This window comes from Oncorhynchus keta, unplaced genomic scaffold (assembly GCF_023373465.1).
Source record: "Oncorhynchus keta strain PuntledgeMale-10-30-2019 unplaced genomic scaffold, Oket_V2 Un_contig_16846_pilon_pilon, whole genome shotgun sequence".
Taxonomy (NCBI): domain Eukaryota; kingdom Metazoa; phylum Chordata; class Actinopteri; order Salmoniformes; family Salmonidae; genus Oncorhynchus; species Oncorhynchus keta.
This window is the reverse complement of record NW_026280149.1, coordinates 722-20,601: the sequence shown is the minus strand read 5'-3', so window position 1 is coordinate 20,601 and position 19,880 is coordinate 722. Positions and strand designations below refer to the sequence as shown.

At 43.4% G+C, this 19,880-nt stretch overlaps 1 protein-coding gene across 2 annotated transcripts; it reads right to left on the bottom strand.

The window, feature by feature from the left end:
- Nucleotides 1-6,399: 6,399 nt before the first annotated feature.
- LOC127919509 (rhophilin-1-like) lies at nucleotides 6,400-17,212 on the bottom strand. 2 transcript variants are annotated; one of them, XR_008103173.1, is made up of 4 exons: nucleotides 16,951-17,212; nucleotides 10,236-10,382; nucleotides 9,968-10,120; nucleotides 6,400-9,851 (listed from the first exon to the last, which is right to left on the bottom strand). XR_008103173.1 is itself a non-coding variant. In XM_052503157.1 (3 exons), exons 1-3 carry the CDS (start codon nucleotides 10,425-10,427, stop codon nucleotides 9,642-9,644), a joined length of 555 nt encoding a protein of 184 aa, XP_052359117.1. In that variant the 5' UTR covers nucleotides 10,428-10,527; the 3' UTR covers nucleotides 6,400-9,641. The 2 variants fall into 2 exon arrangements, 1 of the variants encoding a protein (XP_052359117.1); XM_052503157.1 differs by lacking the exon at nucleotides 16,951-17,212 and having other exon boundaries at nucleotides 10,236-10,527.
- Between the last annotated feature and the right edge of the window lie 2,668 nt (nucleotides 17,213-19,880).

The following is a 19,880-nucleotide window of genomic DNA, read 5'->3' as shown; positions in this document are numbered from 1 at the left end:
ACATGTGTGCAGTAGCCGCCGAGCTCTAGTGTGCCTACATTGTCTCCACATGTGTGCAGTAGCCGCCGAGCTCTAGTGTGCCTACATTGTCTCCACATGTGTGCAGTAGCCGCCGAGCTCTAGTGTGCCTACATTGTCTCCACATGTGTGCAGTAGCCGCCGAGCTCTAGTGTGCCTACATTGTCTCCACATGTGTGCAGTAGCCGCCGAGCTCTAGTGTGCCTACATTGTCTCCACATGTGTGCAGTAGCCGCCGAGCTCTAGTGTGCCTACATTGTCTCCACATGTGTGCAGTAGCCGCCGAGCTCTAGTGTGCCTACATTGTCTCCACATGTGTGCAGTAGCCGCCGAGCTCTAGTGTGCCTACATTGTCTCCACATGTGTGCAGTAGCCGAGCTCTAGTGTGCCTACATTGTCTCCACATGTGTGCAGTAGCCGAGCTCTAGTGTGCCTACATTGTCTCCACATGTGTGCAGTAGCCGAGCTCTAGTGTGCCTACATTGTCTCCACATGTGTGCAGTAGCCGCCGAGCTCTAGTGTGCCTACATTGTCTCCAAATGTGTGCAGTAGCCGCCGAGCTCTAGTGTGCCTACATTGTCTCCACATGTGTGCAGTAGCCGCCGAGCTCTAGTGTGCCTACATTGTCTCCACATGTGTGCAGTAGCCGCCGAGCTCTAGTGTGCCTACATTGTCTCCACATGTGTGCAGTAGCCGCCGAGCTCTAGTGTGCCTACATTGTCTCCACATGTGTGCAGTAGCCGCCGAGCTCTAGTGTGCCTACATTGTCTCCACATGTGTGCAGTAGCCGCCGAGCTCTAGTGTGCCTACATTGTCTCCACATGTGTGCAGTAGCCGCCGAGCTCTAGTGTGCCTACATTGTCTCCACATGTGTGCAGTAGCCGCCGAGCTCTAGTGTGCCTACATTGTCTCCACATGTGTGCAGTAGCCGCCGAGCTCTAGTGTGCCTACATTGTCTCCACATGTGTGCAGTAGCCTCCGAGCTCTAGTGTGCCTACATTGTCTCCACATGTGTGCAGTAGCCGCCGAGCTCTAGTGTGCCTACATTGTCTCCACATGTGTGCAGTAGCCGCCGAGCTCTAGTGTGCCTACATTGTCTCCACATGTGTGCAGTAGCCGCCGAGCTCTAGTGTGCCTACATTGTCTCCACATGTGTGCAGTAGCCGCCGAGCTCTAGTGTGCCTACATTGTCTCCACATGTGTGCAGTAGCCGCCGAGCTCTAGTGTGCCTACATTGTCTCCACATTTGTGCAGTAGCCGCCGAGCTCTAGTGTGCCTACATTGTCTCCACATGTGTGCAGTAGCCGCCGAGCTCTAGTGTGCCTACATTGTCTCCACATGTGTGCAGTAGCCTCCGAGCTCTAGTGTGCCTACATTGTCTCCACATGTGTGCAGTAGCCGCCGAGCTCTAGTGTGCCTACATTGTCTCCACATGTGTGCAGTAGCCGCCGAGCTCTAGTGTGCCTACATTGTCTCCACATGTGTGCAGTAGCCGCCGAGCTCTAGTGTGCCTACATTGTCTCCACATGTGTGCAGTAGCCGCCGAGCTCTAGTGTGCCTACATTGTCTCCACATGTGTGCAGTAGCCGCCGAGCTCTAGTGTGCCTACATTGTCTCCACATGTGTGCAGTAGCCGCCGAGCTCTAGTGTGCCTACATTGTCTCCACATGTGTGCAGTAGCCGCCGAGCTCTAGTGTGCCTACATTGTCTCCACATGTGTGCAGTAGCCGCCGAGCTCTAGTGTGCCTACATTGTCTCCACATGTGTGCAGTAGCCGCCGAGCTCTAGTGTGCCTACATTGTCTCCACATGTGTGCAGTAGCCGCCGAGCTCTAGTGTGCCTACATTGTCTCCACATGTGTGCAGTAGCCGCCGAGCTCTAGTGTGCCTACATTGTCTCCACATGTGTGCAGTAGCCGCCGAGCTCTAGTGTGCCTACATTGTCTCCACATGTGTGCAGTAGCCGCCGAGCTCTAGTGTGCCTACATTGTCTCCACATGTGTGCAGTAGCCGCCGAGCTCTAGTGTGCCTACATTGTCTCCACATGTGTGCAGTAGCCGCCGAGCTCTAGTGTGCCTACATTGTCTCCACATGTGTGCAGTAGCCGCCGAGCTCTAGTGTGCCTACATTGTCTCCACATGTGTGCAGTAGCCGCCGAGCTCTAGTGTGCCTACATTGTCTCCACATGTGTGCAGTAGCCGCCGAGCTCTAGTGTGCCTACATTGTCTCCACATGTGTGCAGTAGCCGCCGAGCTCTAGTGTGCCTACATTGTCTCCACATGTGTGCAGTAGCCGCCGAGCTCTAGTGTGCCTACATTGTCTCCACATGTGTGCAGTAGCCGCCGAGCTCTAGTGTGCCTACATTGTCTCCACATGTGTGCAGTAGCCGCCGAGCTCTAGTGTGCCTACATTGTCTCCACATGTGTGCAGTAGCCGCCTAGTGTGCCTAGCTCTAGTGTGCCTACATTGTCTCCACATGTGTGCAGTAGCCGCCGAGCTCTAGTGTGCCTACATTGTCTCCACATGTGTGCAGTAGCCGCCGAGCTCTAGTGTGCCTACATTGTCTCCACATGTGTGCAGTAGCCGCCGAGCTCTAGTGTGCCTACATTGTCTCCACATGTGTGCAGTAGCCGCCGAGCTCTAGTGTGCCTACATTGTCTCCACATGTGTGCAGTAGCCGCCGAGCTCTAGTGTGCCTACATTGTTTCCACATGTGTGCAGTAGCCGCCGAGCTCTAGTGTGCCTACATTGTCTCCACATGTGTGCAGTAGCCGCCGAGCTCTAGTGTGCCTACATTGTCTCCACATGTGTGCAGTAGCCGCCGAGCTCTAGTGTGCCTACATTGTCTCCACATGTGTGCAGTAGCCGCCGAGCTCTAGTGTGCCTACATTGTCTCCACATGTGTGCAGTAGCCGCCGAGCTCTAGTGTGCCTACATTGTCTCCACATGTGTGCAGTAGCCGCCGAGCTCTAGTGTGCCTACATTGTCTCCACATGTGTGCAGTAGCCGCCGAGCTCTAGTGTGCCTACATTGTCTCCACATGTGTGCAGTAGCCGCCGAGCTCTAGTGTGCCTACATTGTCTCCACATGTGTGCAGTAGCCGCCGAGCTCTAGTGTGCCTACATTGTCTCCACATGTGTGCAGTAGCCGCCGAGCTCTAGTGTGCCTACATTGTCTCCACATGTGTGCCTACATTGTCTCCACATGTGTGCAGTAGCCGCCGAGCTCTAGTGTGACTACATTGGTTTGTTTGTTGGTTTGTTTATTTATTTATTCTCGGTGAACAGGAGTACCTCTAAATTATGGAGTAGCAGTCCCTTTCTCTCCTAAAGAAAAAAGAACATCTGTCCGCCAAATGGAGAGCTTAGTGGTATTGTATAATTAATGGTAAAAGCCTCCAGAGCCAACCATAAAATATACATCTACTAGTCTGGACCTCGATAACAAAGAGAGAGAGAGAGAGAGAGAGAGAGAGAGAGAGAGATGTGGAGGGAGGAGACGAGAGGGAGGGTGAGAGAGACAGTCAGTGAGGTAGAGAGAGAAGGAAAAAGGCATTTGAGGGATTAGGTAGAAAGGAAGCACATAAGTATATTTATCTCTTTGTAGCAGTGGATTGTGAGTGGATTGAAGAAGGGGTCAGTGAAGATATAGGTCACAAACTGACTCTCTGAAACTGGGAGTCTCACGTGGTACCCCTCCAATCCTCACCTTCATCCAATCCCACCCTCTATCCTGCCCCTTACACTACCCTCCAACTTCCCCTGGGGCTGGAAGTGTACACGGCCCCTGCGTTGACGCCACAGTGTCATTGGGTGGCTGGTGAGGCTGAATTTGCGGGTGTTAAAATGTCAGTTTTGAGGTAAACAGTGTTGTGAGTGTTATATCTGAGTGTTGATTCTTTAGGGGTTGAAATGGACAAAACCTGCGGTGAATAAACAAAGTGTTGTCCAGGTGGTGTAATTCCTGAACTGTTCATTTCCATTTCCTGTCTCGGAGTGAGAAAGACATGGGAGGGGTCTGATGATCCTATTTCCCGGCATACTTTTATAATAGTTTGTTTTAATAGCTATGTTTCTGCATGCACATTGATTGATGAATTGATCTTAAACAACACAAAGATAAATTACACATTTTTCGAAACCAATCCAATCTACAAAACGTATTTCAACTGTTATTGAGCTGGTTGTTCCAGTTTAAGGTTTAGGTAGGGTCATCTATCAATCTTCTTTACAATGGCAGTCATTTTAACTGCAGATTGCGGGTGGTGCCAAGTTCAAATTGTTGTATATATTTTTTTTTCAAACTCCGGCTAGATTCCAATAGGAACAAGCCAGCATAATATGATTTGCAAAGGTGACTACTGCAGTAGTTTCAGATTACAGTATTAGGATAAAACTAGGCTGTCGGAGTATGGTATTGTCAACAATACATTTTTATTGTAATATAATTAATTTTAGACACTCACTTGGTGAAGGCTACAGGAATGACATCCACTAATGCAACAACCATGTCTCTGTCACTAGCAAACACAGTCAGGGGTGGTACAGGTACCTCTAAAATTCACTGGGAAAGGCAACCTGGAAAATAAATATGTAAATAAGGCTTTACACCCTACAATGGTAAAACAACACCCAACAACGTGTTGCACCACGGGTGTTAATGCCCTGACACTGAAAAGTGTAACAGCATCAGCTCTAATAAGGAATGGAATCCAGATCGATTTAGAATTGGTCAGGTGAGAACATGCAGTACCCTGGACCTCGACACCAACGCAGCATCTGATTGGCTGTCGGGGTTGAACAGGAAGATAGGGTGGAGGTCCTTCGCTAAGGGTAGCGTAATGTGACCGTAACCTATTGAAAAATACTCACACACACCTCACTGACAGACATAAATAGTCTGCTGCTCAGAGGATATAACCATCACATACACACACTCACCATGAAGCCAAGTTGTAAATTAAAGTGTTTGTGATTCCTTGTTCTATGATTGGTGTCCACCCTAAATGTATTTTTTTTTTAACCTAAAAATGCATATTGCTTACACAGACACACACAGATGCGTGCGGAAACAAACACTGCAGACCTCCCTGGGTTATCATCGTGTGGTGCTGGGCCTAGGCTTGGGTCAATAATTCCCAGCTGCTTTGTTCATTGATTACTGATTGAAAAATGATTGTCTGAGGAGTAAACACAGGAGCACTCTGCCCAAGGGTCAGAGGGGAATACAGATCCACTTAGATTTACAACTGGACTGATAGAGAATGTGTGTGTGTGAGAGACAGGTAAATAGAGTGAGTGTGTGTGTATGTGCACGCACAGGGTAGTACAGAGGCATAAACATCTGTGTAGATTCATGCAAGAGGGGTTATAAGGACATCGCTCTGTGCAAGGGGGCATTGTCATGCTCAAACAGGAAAGGGCCTTCCCCAAACTGTTGCTACAAGTTTGAAAGCACATAATCGTCTAGAATAACATTGTATGCTGTAGCATTAAGATTTCACTTCACTGGAACTAAGGAACCTGGCCCAAACCATGAAAAACAGCCCCCGACCATTATTCCTCCTCCACCAACTTTACAGTTGGCACGATGCATTGGGGCAGGTAGCCTTCTCCTGGCATCCGCCAAACCCAGATTTGCCCGTCGGACTGTCAGATGGTAAAGCATGATACATACATACCACGTTTCCACTGCTCCAGAGTCTAATGGCGGCGAGCTTTACACACCTCCAGCCGACGCTTGGCATTGTGCATGGTGATCTTAGGCTGCTCCCGACGAACAGCACTTGTGCTCACATTCCTTCCAGAGTCATTTTGGAACTCGGAAATGAGTGTTGCAATCAAGGACAGATGATTTTTACGTGCTTCAGCACTTAGTGGTCCTGTTCTGTGAGCTCGTGTGGCCTACCACTTCGCGGCTGCAGCACTTCAATTGACTGGGGCAGCTCTAGCTGGGCAGAAATGTGATGAACTGACTTGATGGAAAGGTGGTATCCTATTATGGTGCCACATTGAAAGTCACTAAGCTCTTCAGTAAGGCCATTCGACTGCCGATGTTTGTCTATGGAGATTGCATGGCTGTGTGCTAAAGTTTATAGACCTGTCAGCAACAGGTGTGGCTGAAATAGCCAAATCCACACATTTGAAGGGGTGTCCACATAAGTTTGCTTATATAGTGTACATCTGTCTGCTTTAAAATACTTTCACAAACCAATCTGGCCCCATCTGACACAATAGCCTAGATATAGTAACACCCGCTGGAAACCACTAAACACACATTATGCCGGTAACTATTTTGATGCTGGTAACAACTGAACATAACCCCGAGAACCACCAGAATCTGTTAGCATCAATGGAGACAAATCAGTGTGAGAGAGAGAAAATGCATTGATCCACTCCTTTAATTCATCAACAAAATTCTGTGCAAATACTCTAGAAATAACACACACGACGAAAAGGATCCACGTGCACAAGCACACCTCGAATAGAGGAATTGATGGTTGATCATATGAGCAGCCAGCCATGATTATCAGTCTTTCACATAATAAACAAACGAAATACAAATCCCTTTACACAATTACACTCACTCAAAACAAGACACCACAGATCACAATGGCAGACTTAATTCACAATCTGAAATACATCATATCTCAATCATTATTTTGAAGAAAAAAAAAGAACAAATGGATTACAATTTAAAATAGTGTTTGCATCCAAATATTGAAAATGTGAACATAAAAAAATAAAAATAAAAGTATCTAACAATTGTGTCAGCAGCTCTCCTCTATGGTCACATTGATAGCTGGTTTCTACATGGTAGACTGTCCATTCTCCTATTCAACTCTACTAAGTACCAGACATATAAAAGTCTTTAGTCAATCCCCTAATGTGCATATTACCACGTTAACCATTTCAGTGTCACGACATACGTAGAGCGTTAGTTTTTCCTCCTCCTATGAAGTCCCGGTGCATAAGAATGTCGTACAAAATGTAAAACTACAAAACACCAGGAAAAAAAAGAAAAAAAATACACATAACACAGGAGGCTGCTGAGGGGAGGACGGCTCATATTAATGTCTGGAAACTATATGTTTTGATACCATTCCACTAATTCCGCTCCAGACATTACCACGAGCCCGTCCTTCCCAGTTAAGGTACCACCAACCTCCTGTGACGTAACTATTGTAGTGCATTGTGGGTAGTCATTTGTACCCAACACATGAGAAACAAAGAAAATGTCCACATCAAAAACACTGGTAGGAGCACAGAATGCAGTAACATGGCTACCGCTGTAAACTCTGTGTGTGCTTCAAGAAGATGCCCACGGCTTTTTACGTGTCTATTTCCAAAGCATTAAGCTAAGAGCATTAACAACTTCATAGTTCAGAACACTACAACAACATGGAATACACTGAAACATTCTAGAACCAATATCACTCCATAAAAACAACTCTATGGAACAATCCTTGGATAGCTTTTCAGAATTTACAGATAAATTGGAACACTAAATTCATAGAAACTGTAAATGACTTGGCAACAAGGAAAACATTTATTTCCGTGAAAGTATTGAAGTAATTTTGGACTGACCAATGTAGTTTCAAATACATGCAATTTTAAAGTTACACATCTTTTGGACATCAGAGCAACCTTGAAGGAATTTGATTCGAGTCAGATAAGGATGTTCATATGATAGGGACGATATACAAAACCTTGCCAGGAGCAAATCAAACTGACAATCTCTTAGGAAAAAAAAGATAAACTATTGGAACCAAGACCTAAAAAGAACTGATGTTGGCACAAGATGGAGGGAAAGTTGGCGCATAACTCATGAAATTACAGTTAACGAAAATCTATACCCAGTATAAACTTATCCATGGAATTGATGATACAGTACAAGACACAGAATTCACCAGTTCTACAGCACAACAGCAGTCATATCCCAAGTGTGAAACTATAATGGGTGTGTTCATGATTTCACTCTGGAGTGCCAGAGTGTGAGCTCAGAGTGCGCTCTGGGTGTTCCTAATATTCAGAACGGATATCAGATTGTCCATTGTTAATGGCAAATTCAGTGTTTCGCTCTCTGAGCGTTCAGAGCGCACACTGGACGCTCTGGCTGAGGAGTAAAGTTCATCCGAATGTTCTGACCTCTCACAACGACAGTCAAGCACTCAAGCTAAGTGGCTAAAGTTGGCTAGCTTGCTAGCCACTGTACTTCCAGACATAATGAGAGAACACCTCATTCTGAACATTTTATTCACCCTGGCAAAGCTGGTTCATGTTGTCTAGAGCGTTGGTGACCGTAACTGTGCTGCTGGCAACAATTTAATTACTTTTTTTTGCTCATGTTTACTGACACCGTTCATATTAAAATGTTGGTAAAATTCATCAGTTATTCTGCACTCTGGCGCACTCAGTCCAGAGAGCTCTGAAATCGGAGTCGAGTGAATTTACAAACGCATGCAATGACTCAATAATCCCGTTTTTTTTGCGGGCGGAGCTAATAAAGTTGGCTGTCAGAAGTATTACAATGTTACTCTTAATCTAGAAGTATGCATATTTCAAGACATATTTCAAGACATGGAATATAGGGGTGTTGTGAGATACCCAATGGGCTGGACGATTCTTTTCTCATCAATCATTTTGCAAAAAACGTATATTAAAAATGTGGAAATCAATTAATTCGGCATCGTTAACACAATGGAAAAATCAAATGATTTATTGTAAAACATTTAGAGTGAGTGGGCTACGGAGAGATAATAATAATGATGCAGTTTGAGGTCATGTGGTGGAAAATTATGCGGGCACTGGAGATGGGGTGTGTGTGCTAATAAGTCTGGGCAGGTGTGATGTAGTTGATGTTTGTGTGATGTCATTTGTTAAACATCAAATACAATTAAATCTTACAACAACAAAAAAGAAGATTCACAGCTTGAGGAAGTAAGAGCTCAGGTACTGAATGGATGTAGGTGTGGCTGTTGTTTTTACTGTTGAGTGTAACCTCATTAAGACCGGAGTGGAAAAGCAAGACTCTGGGATACAGTAAACAGTAAAGTAAAACGACACGTTTTCAACATTAAAACGACACGTTTTCAACATTAAAACGACACGTTTTCAACATTAAAACAACATGATGACATTGTCGTAAGACCAGAGGCTGTAGTTTGACAGTAAGTCCAGTTTATTTTCTTTCAACTCTCTAAAGACCTTTAGCTGTATTGTAAGTCAGCTACAATAATACTGTGCCACAACTATTAGTCTATTTTAAGACAATTTTACATGATGCTCTTAACCCCTTCAGTGACATATACCTGCAGTTGGGTGCTTTCTAAAACCACTGTAGTTTCCCTGGGCATCTGGACATAGCATCCCCCTCTTCTCTTAGTACAATACTCCTATTCGGAATGTTCCTTGCAATTGCTGCAATAATGCATTACAATATCTAGGACTATCCAGTCATATACAACTCATCCTTGTATTGGAACATGTCCCTTTGCCATTCCCTGAGTGGTTCGTCTGTCTATAGCACAGTCTGAAATGGCACCCTACTCCCTTAGTGCACTACTTTTGGCTGGAAGTGCACTGTATGGAATCAAGCACCATTTCAGCTTGCCCTCCGTCTATCTCAGTACATGGATTCACCGTCTCCCAGGTTTCCAAATGGCAGACTGAAGGTGCTGCCCAGTCTCTTGGTGACTCCTCCCCCTTCCCTGTTTTTCTTCCTGTTCCAGTTGAGTAAGGAGACGGAGCTCTGGGCCTTAGCCCCGCCCATGGGCCGTTGGCAAGCGTTCTCTTTGTCTCCTCTGGGGGAGAGCATCACTGACCTCCTCTCCACCTGAACAAAACACACACAACACACATTACTGATGCACCAAAGCACTCAAACACACATGCAGACACAGTAAAACATACACACAGACAAATCACTCGAACGCACACACAGAAAGCTACCTGTGTGTCGTGTGTGTGCAGTGTGATGACGCTGAGCTCCACTCCTCGGTCACTGCAGCTCTTCAGGCTGTGGACCACCTCTCCATGTTTAGCCCACTTACAGTTCTCTCCATCCACCTCCACTATGTAGTCCCCCTCTCTCAGACCTGCCTCCTGACACACAGTACATTCCAGTGGTGCATGAAATACTGTACATTTTCAGTTCGAGGAAATAGGAATGATAGGAATGCAAAGAGGGTTAAGACGAGAGACGGGGAACTACTCTCACCTCAGCACATCCCCCCGGCACGACTCCAGCCACCAGAACAGGAGAGTCTCCTCTGAGAGTTAGCCCCAGACCCCCCTCCCCTCGCTGGAGACACACCAAACGCACCGGCCCCCAGCGCGCCCGGGCACAGAACACTGACAAGGGACCCTGCAGGGGAGACAGCGAGAGACCCATCTTCATTATACGACCCATCGTTCATTTAAAGAAACATCTCCGTCAAAATCAGTCAGCCATCGGCGTCATCATTTACATTTAACTCATTTAGCAGACGCTCTTATCCAGAGCGACCTACAGTTAGTGCAGTCATCTTAAGACAGCTAGGTGGAATGAACATCATCATCACCATCATCAGTCTTACCATTTGTATTTTATTGATTTAACTAGGCAAGTCAGTTAAAACCTGTTATGGAGGAGTGTTCCTGTGGCGGAACCAAATCAGCGGAAATATTAGAGCGCCACCTATAGTTTTTGATAAAACTCAAACTTTCATTAAAACACACATGCACGGTACTGAATTAAAGCTACACTCGTTGTGAATCCAGCCACCAAGTCAGATTTGTAAAATGCTTTTCGGCGAAAGCATGAGAAGCTATTATCTGATAGCATGCACCCCCAGAATACCAGACCTTCACAACAGATTTTGCGGTAGCCGGCGCTACCCAAAACTCAGAAATAAAATATAAAACATTCATTACCTTTGACAAGCTTCTTTCTTGGCACTCCTATATATCCCATAAACATCACAATTGGGTCTTTTTTCCTGATTAAATCCGTCATTGTATAGCCAAAATGTCGTTTTCCTTAGACCGGTCTGAGCCAGGAATATTCCCTTTTACAAGACGCAACGTCACTTTTTAAAATTACAAAAGTTGCCTATAAACTTTTACAAATCACTTCAAACTACTTTTCTAAACCAACTTTAGGTATTAATAAACGATAATAATCTATAAAATTGATCACGGGGCGATCTGTATTCGATAGCAGCAAGTCTTGAAATAAACCTCCATGTTTTCAATTTAACAACATCCTGGGGCGAGCCCCAAAAAGGAAGTGCCTGTACGTCATCTAACCAAGGATAAAGCAGGAAAACAATGCCAGTACTGGCGACATCGTGTGGAAGCTGTAGGAATTGTACTGAGGGCCTCATTTTTGTCGGTCGCCTTAGACAATACATTGACTGGCGGATTAATATTTTTGGGGGTTTTTGGTGAACAGTTTTTCAAGGGATTTTACTCCTAAACACGTTCTGTTATAGCCACAGACACGATTTAACCAGTTTTAGAGACTTCGGGGTGTTTTCTATACACACATACTTATCATATGCATATACTATATTCCTGGCATGAGTAGCAGGACTTTGAAATGTTGCGCGATTTTTAACAAAAAGCTGCGAGAATTCGCAGCCTCCCTAAGAGGTTTGAACAAATTCTTATTTACAATGACGGTCTGCCAAAAGGCAAAAGGCTGGGATTTAAAAAAAACGAAATAAAAAAAAAACACCACGACAAGAGAAACACCACAACACTACATAAAGAGAGACCTAAAGACAACAACATAGCAGCAACACAACAACATGGTAGCAGCACAAAACACGCTACAAACATTATTGGGCACAGACAACAGCACAAAGGGCAAGAAGGTAGATACAACAATACATCACGCGAAGCAGACACAACTGTCAGTAAGAGAGTGTCCATGATTGAGTCTTTGAATGAAGAGATTGAGATAAAACTGTCCAGTTTGAGAGTTTTTTGCAGCTCGTTCCAGTTGCTAGCTGCAGCGAACTGAAAAGAGGAGGGATGTGTGTGGTTTGGGGACCTTTAACAGAATGTTACTGGCAGAATGGTGTTGTGTGTAGAGGATGAGGCCTAGAGGGTTTTATAAATAAGCATCAACCAGTGGGTCTTGCGAAAGGTATACAGAGATGAGCAGATTACAGAGGAGTATAGAGTGTAGTGATCTGTCCTATAAGGAGCATTGGTGGCAAATCTGATGGCCGAATGGTAAAGAACTGCTTGAGAGCATCCTTACCTGTCGATCTATAAATTACATCTCAGTGATCTAGCATTGTAATCTGAAATCAGGGTTCGTTCGGCAGCTGGGGTGAAAGAGGAGCGATTACGATAGAGGAAACCAAGTCTAAAATTAACCTTAGCCTGTAGCTATGATATGTGCTGAGAGAAGGACAGTGTATCGTCTAGGCATACTCCCAAGTAGTACTTGTATGAGGTGACTACCTCAAGCTCTAATCCCTCGAAGTTAGTAATCACACCTGTGTTGAGACGGTCATTCTTCTTACCAAACCACATGACCTTTTTTTGGAGGTGTTCAGAACAAGGTTAAGGGCAGGGAAAGCTTGTTGGACACGAAGAAAGCTTTGTTGTAGAGGGTTTAACACAACATCCGGGGAGGGGCCAACTGAGTACAAGACTGTATCATCTGCATATAAATGGATGAGAGCTTCTTACTGCCTGGGCTATGTTGTTGATGAAAATTGAGAAGAGCGTGGGGCCTAGGATTGAGCTTTGGGTACTCCCCTGGTGACAGGCAGTGGCGGAGACAGCAGATGTTCTGACTTTATACACTGCAATCTTTGAGAGAGGTAGTTAGCAAACCAGGCCAAAGACCCCTCAGAGACACCAATACTCCTTAGCCGGCCCCCAAGTATGGAATGGTCTACCGTATAAAAGCTTTGGCCAAGTCAATAAAAATAGCAGCACAACATTGCTTAGAATCAGGGGCAATGGTGACATCATTCAGGACCTTTAAGGTTGCAGTGACACATCCATAACCTGAGTGGAAACCAGATTGCATACGAGAGAAATAATACAGATGTCAAGAAAGCCAGTCAGTTGAATATTGACAAGTTTAACACTTTTGATAAACAGGGCAAAATAGAAATTGGCCTATAACAGTTGGGGAGATCAAGCTAATCCTTTTAAATAAAGGATGCACTGTGGCTGCCTTCCAAGCAATGGGAAGCTCCCCAGAGAGGAGAGACGGGTTAAAAAGGTCAGAGATAGGCTTGGCGATGATCGGGGCAGAAACCTTAAAGAAGAAAGGGTTTAAACCATCTGACCCAAAACCAAACCATCAAATTTAAGGAGCTCCTTTAGCACCTCTGACTCAGTGATTTCCTGCTGGGAGAAACTTTGTAGTGGGGCAGGGGGAAAAGAGGGAGGAGCATCGGGGCTAGATGAGGAAATGTTGGATGGGCAAGAAGGCATGGCGAAGAGGATTAGGAATCCTGACTTAACGAAGTGGTGAATAAAGAGCTCAGCCATGTGCTCCTTGTCAGTAACAACCACGTCAATATTAAGGGACATGGGTAGTTGTGAGGTCTTTAATAGTTTTCCAGAACTTCTTGGGGTTAGACCCACAGAGAGAACTGCTCCTTAATAACCTCTTGGAACTCCCTCTCCCGGATCCGGGAGAATTGTCATCAACTGACACTAATTAGCATAACGCAACGGACAAAAAAATATTACTAGAAAATATTCATATTCATGAAATCTATTGAAACACAGCTTAACCTTTTGTTAATCACCCTGTCATCAGATTCTGAAATTATGCTTTACAGCCAAAGCAAGACAAGCATGTGTGTAAGTTTATCGATAGCCTAGCATAGCATTATGCCTAGTTAGCAGCAGGCAGGCAGCTTGGTCACAAAAATCAGAAAAGCAATCAAATTAAATCGTTTACCTTTGATGAGCTTCGGATGTTTTCACTCACAAGACTCCCAGTTAGACAGCAAATGTTCATTTTGTCCCATAAAGATGATTTTTTATAGCCAAAATACCTCCGTTTGTACTTCACGTCTGGTTGAGAAATCCACCAGAAACTGCAGTCACGACAACGCCGAAAAATATTCCAAATTAGATCCATAATATCGACATAAACATGGCAAACGTTTTTATAATCAATCCTCAAGGTGTTTTTCAAATATCTGTTCGATAATATATCAACCGGGACAGGTGGCTTCTTATAATAAAGAGAGAAACAATGGCTGCATTTGTCTATTACGCACAAAACACTGAGCCTCCAGTTGACCACTGACGCAATGTTGTCGTTCAGGCTCATTTTTCAAAATAAAAGCCTGAAACTATGCATTGTGACACTAGACACATTAGGGAAGCCATAGAAAAAGGAATCTGGTTGATATCCCATTCACTGCTCAATAGGGATGCATAGGAACATAGAGCTTTCTAAATAAGAGTCCCTTCCTGATTGGATTTTTCTCAGGCTTTCGCCTGCAATATCAGTTCTCTTATACTCACAGACAATATTTTTTACAGTTTTGGAAACTTTAGATTGTTTTCTATCCTAAGCTGTCAATTATATGCATATTCTAGCATCTTGTCCTGATATTTGGAATATTTTTTGGCGTTTTCGTGACAGCAAGTTCCGGTCCATTTCTCAGCCAAACGTGAAGAACAAACGGAGCTATTTCGCCTACAAAAATAATATTTTGGGAAAAAGGAACATTGGCTATCTAACTGGGAGTCTTGTGAGTGAAAACATCCGAAGCTCAAAGGTAAACGATTTAATTTGATTGCTTTTCTGATTTTCGTGACCAAGTTACCTGCTGCTAGCTGGACATAATGCTAAGCTAGGCTATCGATAAACGTACACAAATGCTTGTCTTGCTTTGGCTGTAAAGCATATTTTGAAAATCTGAGATGACAGGGTGATTAACAAAATGCTAAGCTGTGTTTCAATATATTTCACTTGTGATTTAATGAATAGGAATATTTTCTAGTAATATTTATGTCCGTTGCGTTATGCTAATTAGTGTCAGTTGATGATTATGCTCCCGGACCCGGGATGGGTAGTATCAAGAGGTTAAATGGGCCAGGAGAGCTTAGGGCATTTAGGGTACAGGCCGGTGCTGATGGTGGACGATAACACAACAGTCAACAAAGAACTATTTGAAAGTTTAACGCTTAAAACCATCATATCAAATTGTTGGGGGACAGACTTGGTGGAGACAACTGAGCACTGAAGGTGATCCTTGGTAAAAGATTGCCACTCCACCACCTTTTGGAAGATCTGTCTGGCAGAAAAAGGTTATAACCAGAAAGGTTAACATCAGTGTTCAAAACAAACTTTATTATCCACGTCTCAGTAATGACCAACATCTGGATAAGAGCTGTGAACCCACATTTTCAATTTATCCATTTTAGGTAATAAGCTTCTAGTGGACGTGCAGAAAACCCAGGCTTTTACGAGAGCAGAGATCAGTGAAGCAAATATCAGAGCAGAAATCAGAATTGGAGATAGCAACAGTAGATGGGCAAGGGTGTACATGCACATTTCCAGATATCATCAGCAGTAATACAATTAGGGCACGGCTGAGGACAGGGAGAGCAGCATTGATTTTTTTTTATATGAGATTTTAATGTGTATTAGATGGCAACACGATCATATTGTAATAATATATAATTATAGCAATTTCATCAGGTAAAATGAATACAAAGAGGTGGCTAGAATAGGATGGGAGGCCAAAGTGTAACCAATAGAGAGTCAGAGTCCTGAGTGTGGGAACAGTCTATCCCAAGGTTGGGTAAACAAGCAAGTTCATAGTCAACAAAGCAAGCAGGAGTCATGAGGCAAATAGCATAAAGCACAAGAAAAAAAATATTGACTTGGGGCATTGTAAGTTCAGAGTCACTCGCCCCAACAGTGCGTGTGTGCTGGAGGCGAGTGAAAGATTGGGAGAGAGGGGGGAGTGTGGTGGGGGTACCTGTACCAGACAGGGTGAGACAGGCCAGGGCAGACAGTGAACAGAAAGCCAGGTGGAATCCAAGCAGCAGTCCAGCAACGGGAGAAGCTTTTTTTTCGGGAGGCAGATTCCTTGAAGAAATGTTTTGCCTAACTAGCAAGTCTCTGTCCGTTTTTTTTCCCACATGGAAAAGGAGGTCGTTAGCTAGCTATATCTCTTCAGTTTCAACGAATGGTCCTTTACCACATCCAAACAAAGTTGTCCTGTGGCTGTTGTATTTGAAATCATCTCCTGATGTGATCAAAGCAACAATAATGTTTCTTATTGAATTACATTTACAATTTAAGTGTCATGGCTGCATATCAGTTCAGAATTGAGGTGAATCCAGGGGGTACTGTATTGTAATGACCTCTGCACAGAGGGAGGGGGCTTCAAATGCCTCTGCATTTGGGTGGGGAAGGCTGTGAAACTCCCCTGCCATTGTTGGTGCCAAGGGCTTTGACACATTTCACTTCACACCCCAGTGCTAATTGTCTGATCTGTTCTGTCCTAGCACGCTTGGTAGCCTTAACTTAGTATTCAGTCCCTATAAAGTAAAATATATCACTAATTAATTTTGTTCTTGGCTTTAAAAGTAGCATCAGACTAAACATTACTCACTCAGTTCCAGGTTGGATGGTGTTTTCAGGTTTCTTGTCCTTCTTTTGCCAGAGCATTTTATGTATAGACTTTAGAAATAAGAATCTTTGGTAGTAGGAATCCCTCAAGTTAATTTTGTCCAAAATCAGGTTGTAGGTTTGGAGTTTTGATTTGGAGTGAAGGTTATGTTGTGGAATGTAGAATTCTGTATATGTCCTTGCGGAAAAATCCAAGTTTACCTAAATCCATCTTTTTGTAAAAACATGCTGAAAAATGTGGGAGCCCATCTGCTCATGATCTCTCTCTGCTCTCTTGTGGACCACAAAAAAGAATATAAAATAAAAAAAGACTTACCAGCCTTCGGAAGATGTCAGTGACTTGGACAGTGGAGAAATTGGGTGGAATTATATCAGGCTTCTGCTGGGTTTGAGCTGAGGAAGAAGAGGAGAGACAAAATGATCAATTACTGTTTCTCACAGATAATCTGTAAAAAATAAATAAAAAGGAAACAGGTGAGTAAATGAGGATACAACGTATTTTCAAAGCAGGTGCTTAGGGTCATATATAAAAATGCCCAGATTCCCATTATTTTGGCAAAAAGATCTCAGTGACAGGGGTCTCAAAGGAGCATAGAGGGTTTAAATTGTGTGTGCGTGTGTCTCAGTCAGTAGATCTCAACACAATTGAACACTTATGGGAGATTCTGGAGTGACGCCTGAGACAGCAATTTCCAACACAATCAACAAAACATACAATTATTTATTTTCTTGTGGAAGACTTGTGCACAGCACATTGGCCAATATTTATTTTTCAGTGTAACATTTCTAGTGTTGATTCAGGAGTTAAATTCACTCTGCAAGGGGTATAAAATAACCCCCAGTGTTAGTGTTAATAACCAGTTATTGCTTTACACTGTGGAGAGAAAACGGTTACGTCAAAACCACACCCATCATTTTCATGTTTCCCAGCATGCCCTACTGAAGGTCGATACTTTAGGATTGTTTTTAGTACAGTGGGGCAAAAAGTTATTACTACTTATTTTCCACCATAATTTGCAAATAAATTAATTTAAAAATCCTACAATGTGATTTTCTGGATTTTTTTCCCTTCTCATTTTGTCTGTCATAGTTGAAGTGTACCTATGATGAAAATTACAGGCCTCTCATCTTTTAAGTGGGAGAACTTGCACAATTGGTGGCTGACTAAATACTATTTACCCCACTGTATGTGTTTTTGCATGTACATTGATTAAATCTTATGCTTCACAAAAGATAAATAACAAATCTAAACTGATCCAAATCAGTTACTTACATTTATTTCACCGGTTACTGAAATGGTTGTTAGAGTTTAAAGATACTCTTATCATTCTCATTCTGAATGCAGGTGTGGGTGAATAAAACTCCAACTGTTGGATATAACCTAACTGGCTGGATTCCAATAAGAATTACACGTCACATTGCATAATGTGATTTACAGGCCTGATGTGGCCTGTAAACCAGGAGTTTCATAACACCACTGCGTTAGGGTAAAACTAGGCAATCAAAGTAAGTCCTTATGATATAAGTATTGCATAGTGATAGATTATAATGGTAACGTTTGCCTTGGTACTCACTCAATGAAAGCCACAGGCCTTTAGAATTAAATAATTAAACAACCATGTCTCTGTCACTAACAAATACTGTCATGGGTGGTAACTCTACAATTCACTCAAAAAAGAAAAAGCAACCACGAATATATGATAATTAGGCTTTACACCTTATAGTTTTGTAACACTAAAAGGTATTAATTTCATACAGAAAGTACTGAGATACTGAAATACTGAAATACTGAGAAAGCACTGTGTCATCACTGGGGCGGCAGGGTAGCCTAGTGGTTAGAGCGTTGGACTAGTAACCGAAAGTTTGCAAGTTCGAATCCCCGAGCTGACAAGGTACACATTTGTTGTTCAGGGGAGGGCAGGGAGTTTCACAGCCTTCCCAAGTCAGGGTAAAGGGTGGCTACTTTGAAGAATCTGAAATCATCTGAAATATTTTGATTTGTTGGTGATTCCATGTGTTATTTCATAGTTTTGATGTCTTCACTATTATTCTACAGTGTAGAAAATAGTAAAAAAAAATAAAGAAAAACCCTTGAATGAGTAGGTGTGTCAAAACCTTTGCCTGGATTTAAAATAGGACAAGTTTGACTAGAGCGCATTTAAGTCTGGCCAATACTATACAGTGCATTCGGAGATTATTCAGACCCCTTCACTATTTACACATTCCACAGTTACAGCCAAATTCTAAAATATATATTTTTTTAAAATCTACACACAATACCCTATAATGGCAAAGCGAAAACAGGTTTTTAGACATTTGTGAAAATATATTTAAAAAAGGAAAAATAAATACATAAATGAATAAAAATTGAGCTCAGGTGCACCCTGTTTCCATTGATCATCCTTGAGATGTTTCTACAACTTGATCAATTGATAGGACATGATTTGGAAAGGCACACACCTGTCTATGTAAAAGGTCCCACAGTTGACAATGCACGTCAGAGGAAAAAACCAAGCCATGAGGTCAAAGGAATTGTCCGTAAAGCTCAGAGACAGGATTGTGTCGAGGCACAGATCTGGGGAAGGGTACCAAAAACAAGTCTGCAGCATTGAAGGTCCCCAAGAACACAGTGGCCTCCAACATTCTTAAATCAAAGAAGTTTGGAACTCTTCAAAGAGCTACAGTGGTTTCTCATTTAACCTCTCTTGGGTAGGGGGCAGTATTTTCAAGTCCGAATGAAAAGCATGCCCAAAGTAAACTGCCTGTTACTCAGGCCCAGAAGCTAGGATATGCATATAATTGGTAGATTTGGATAGAAAACTCTAAAGTTTCTAAAACTGTTGAAATGATGTCTGTGAGTATAACAGAACTGATATGGTTCCACTATTTCCAATGGCTTTCATGTTTATTACGAGGCGAAGTCCTCCCAGATTGCAGTTCCTAGGGCTTCCACTAGATGTCAACAGCCGCATGCCCGACTAGCATCACCACACTGGATGGTTCCGACCTTGAATATGTGGACACCTATAAGTACCTAGGTGTCTGGCTAGACTGCAAACTCTCCTTCCAGACCCGTATCAAACATCTCCAATCGAAAATCAAATCAAGAATCGGCTTTCTATTCCGCAACAAAGCCTCCTTCACTCACGCTGCCAAGCTTACCCTGGTAAAACTGACTATCCTACCGATCCTCGACTTCGGCGACGTCATCTCCAAAATTGCTTCCAACACTCTACTCAGCAAACT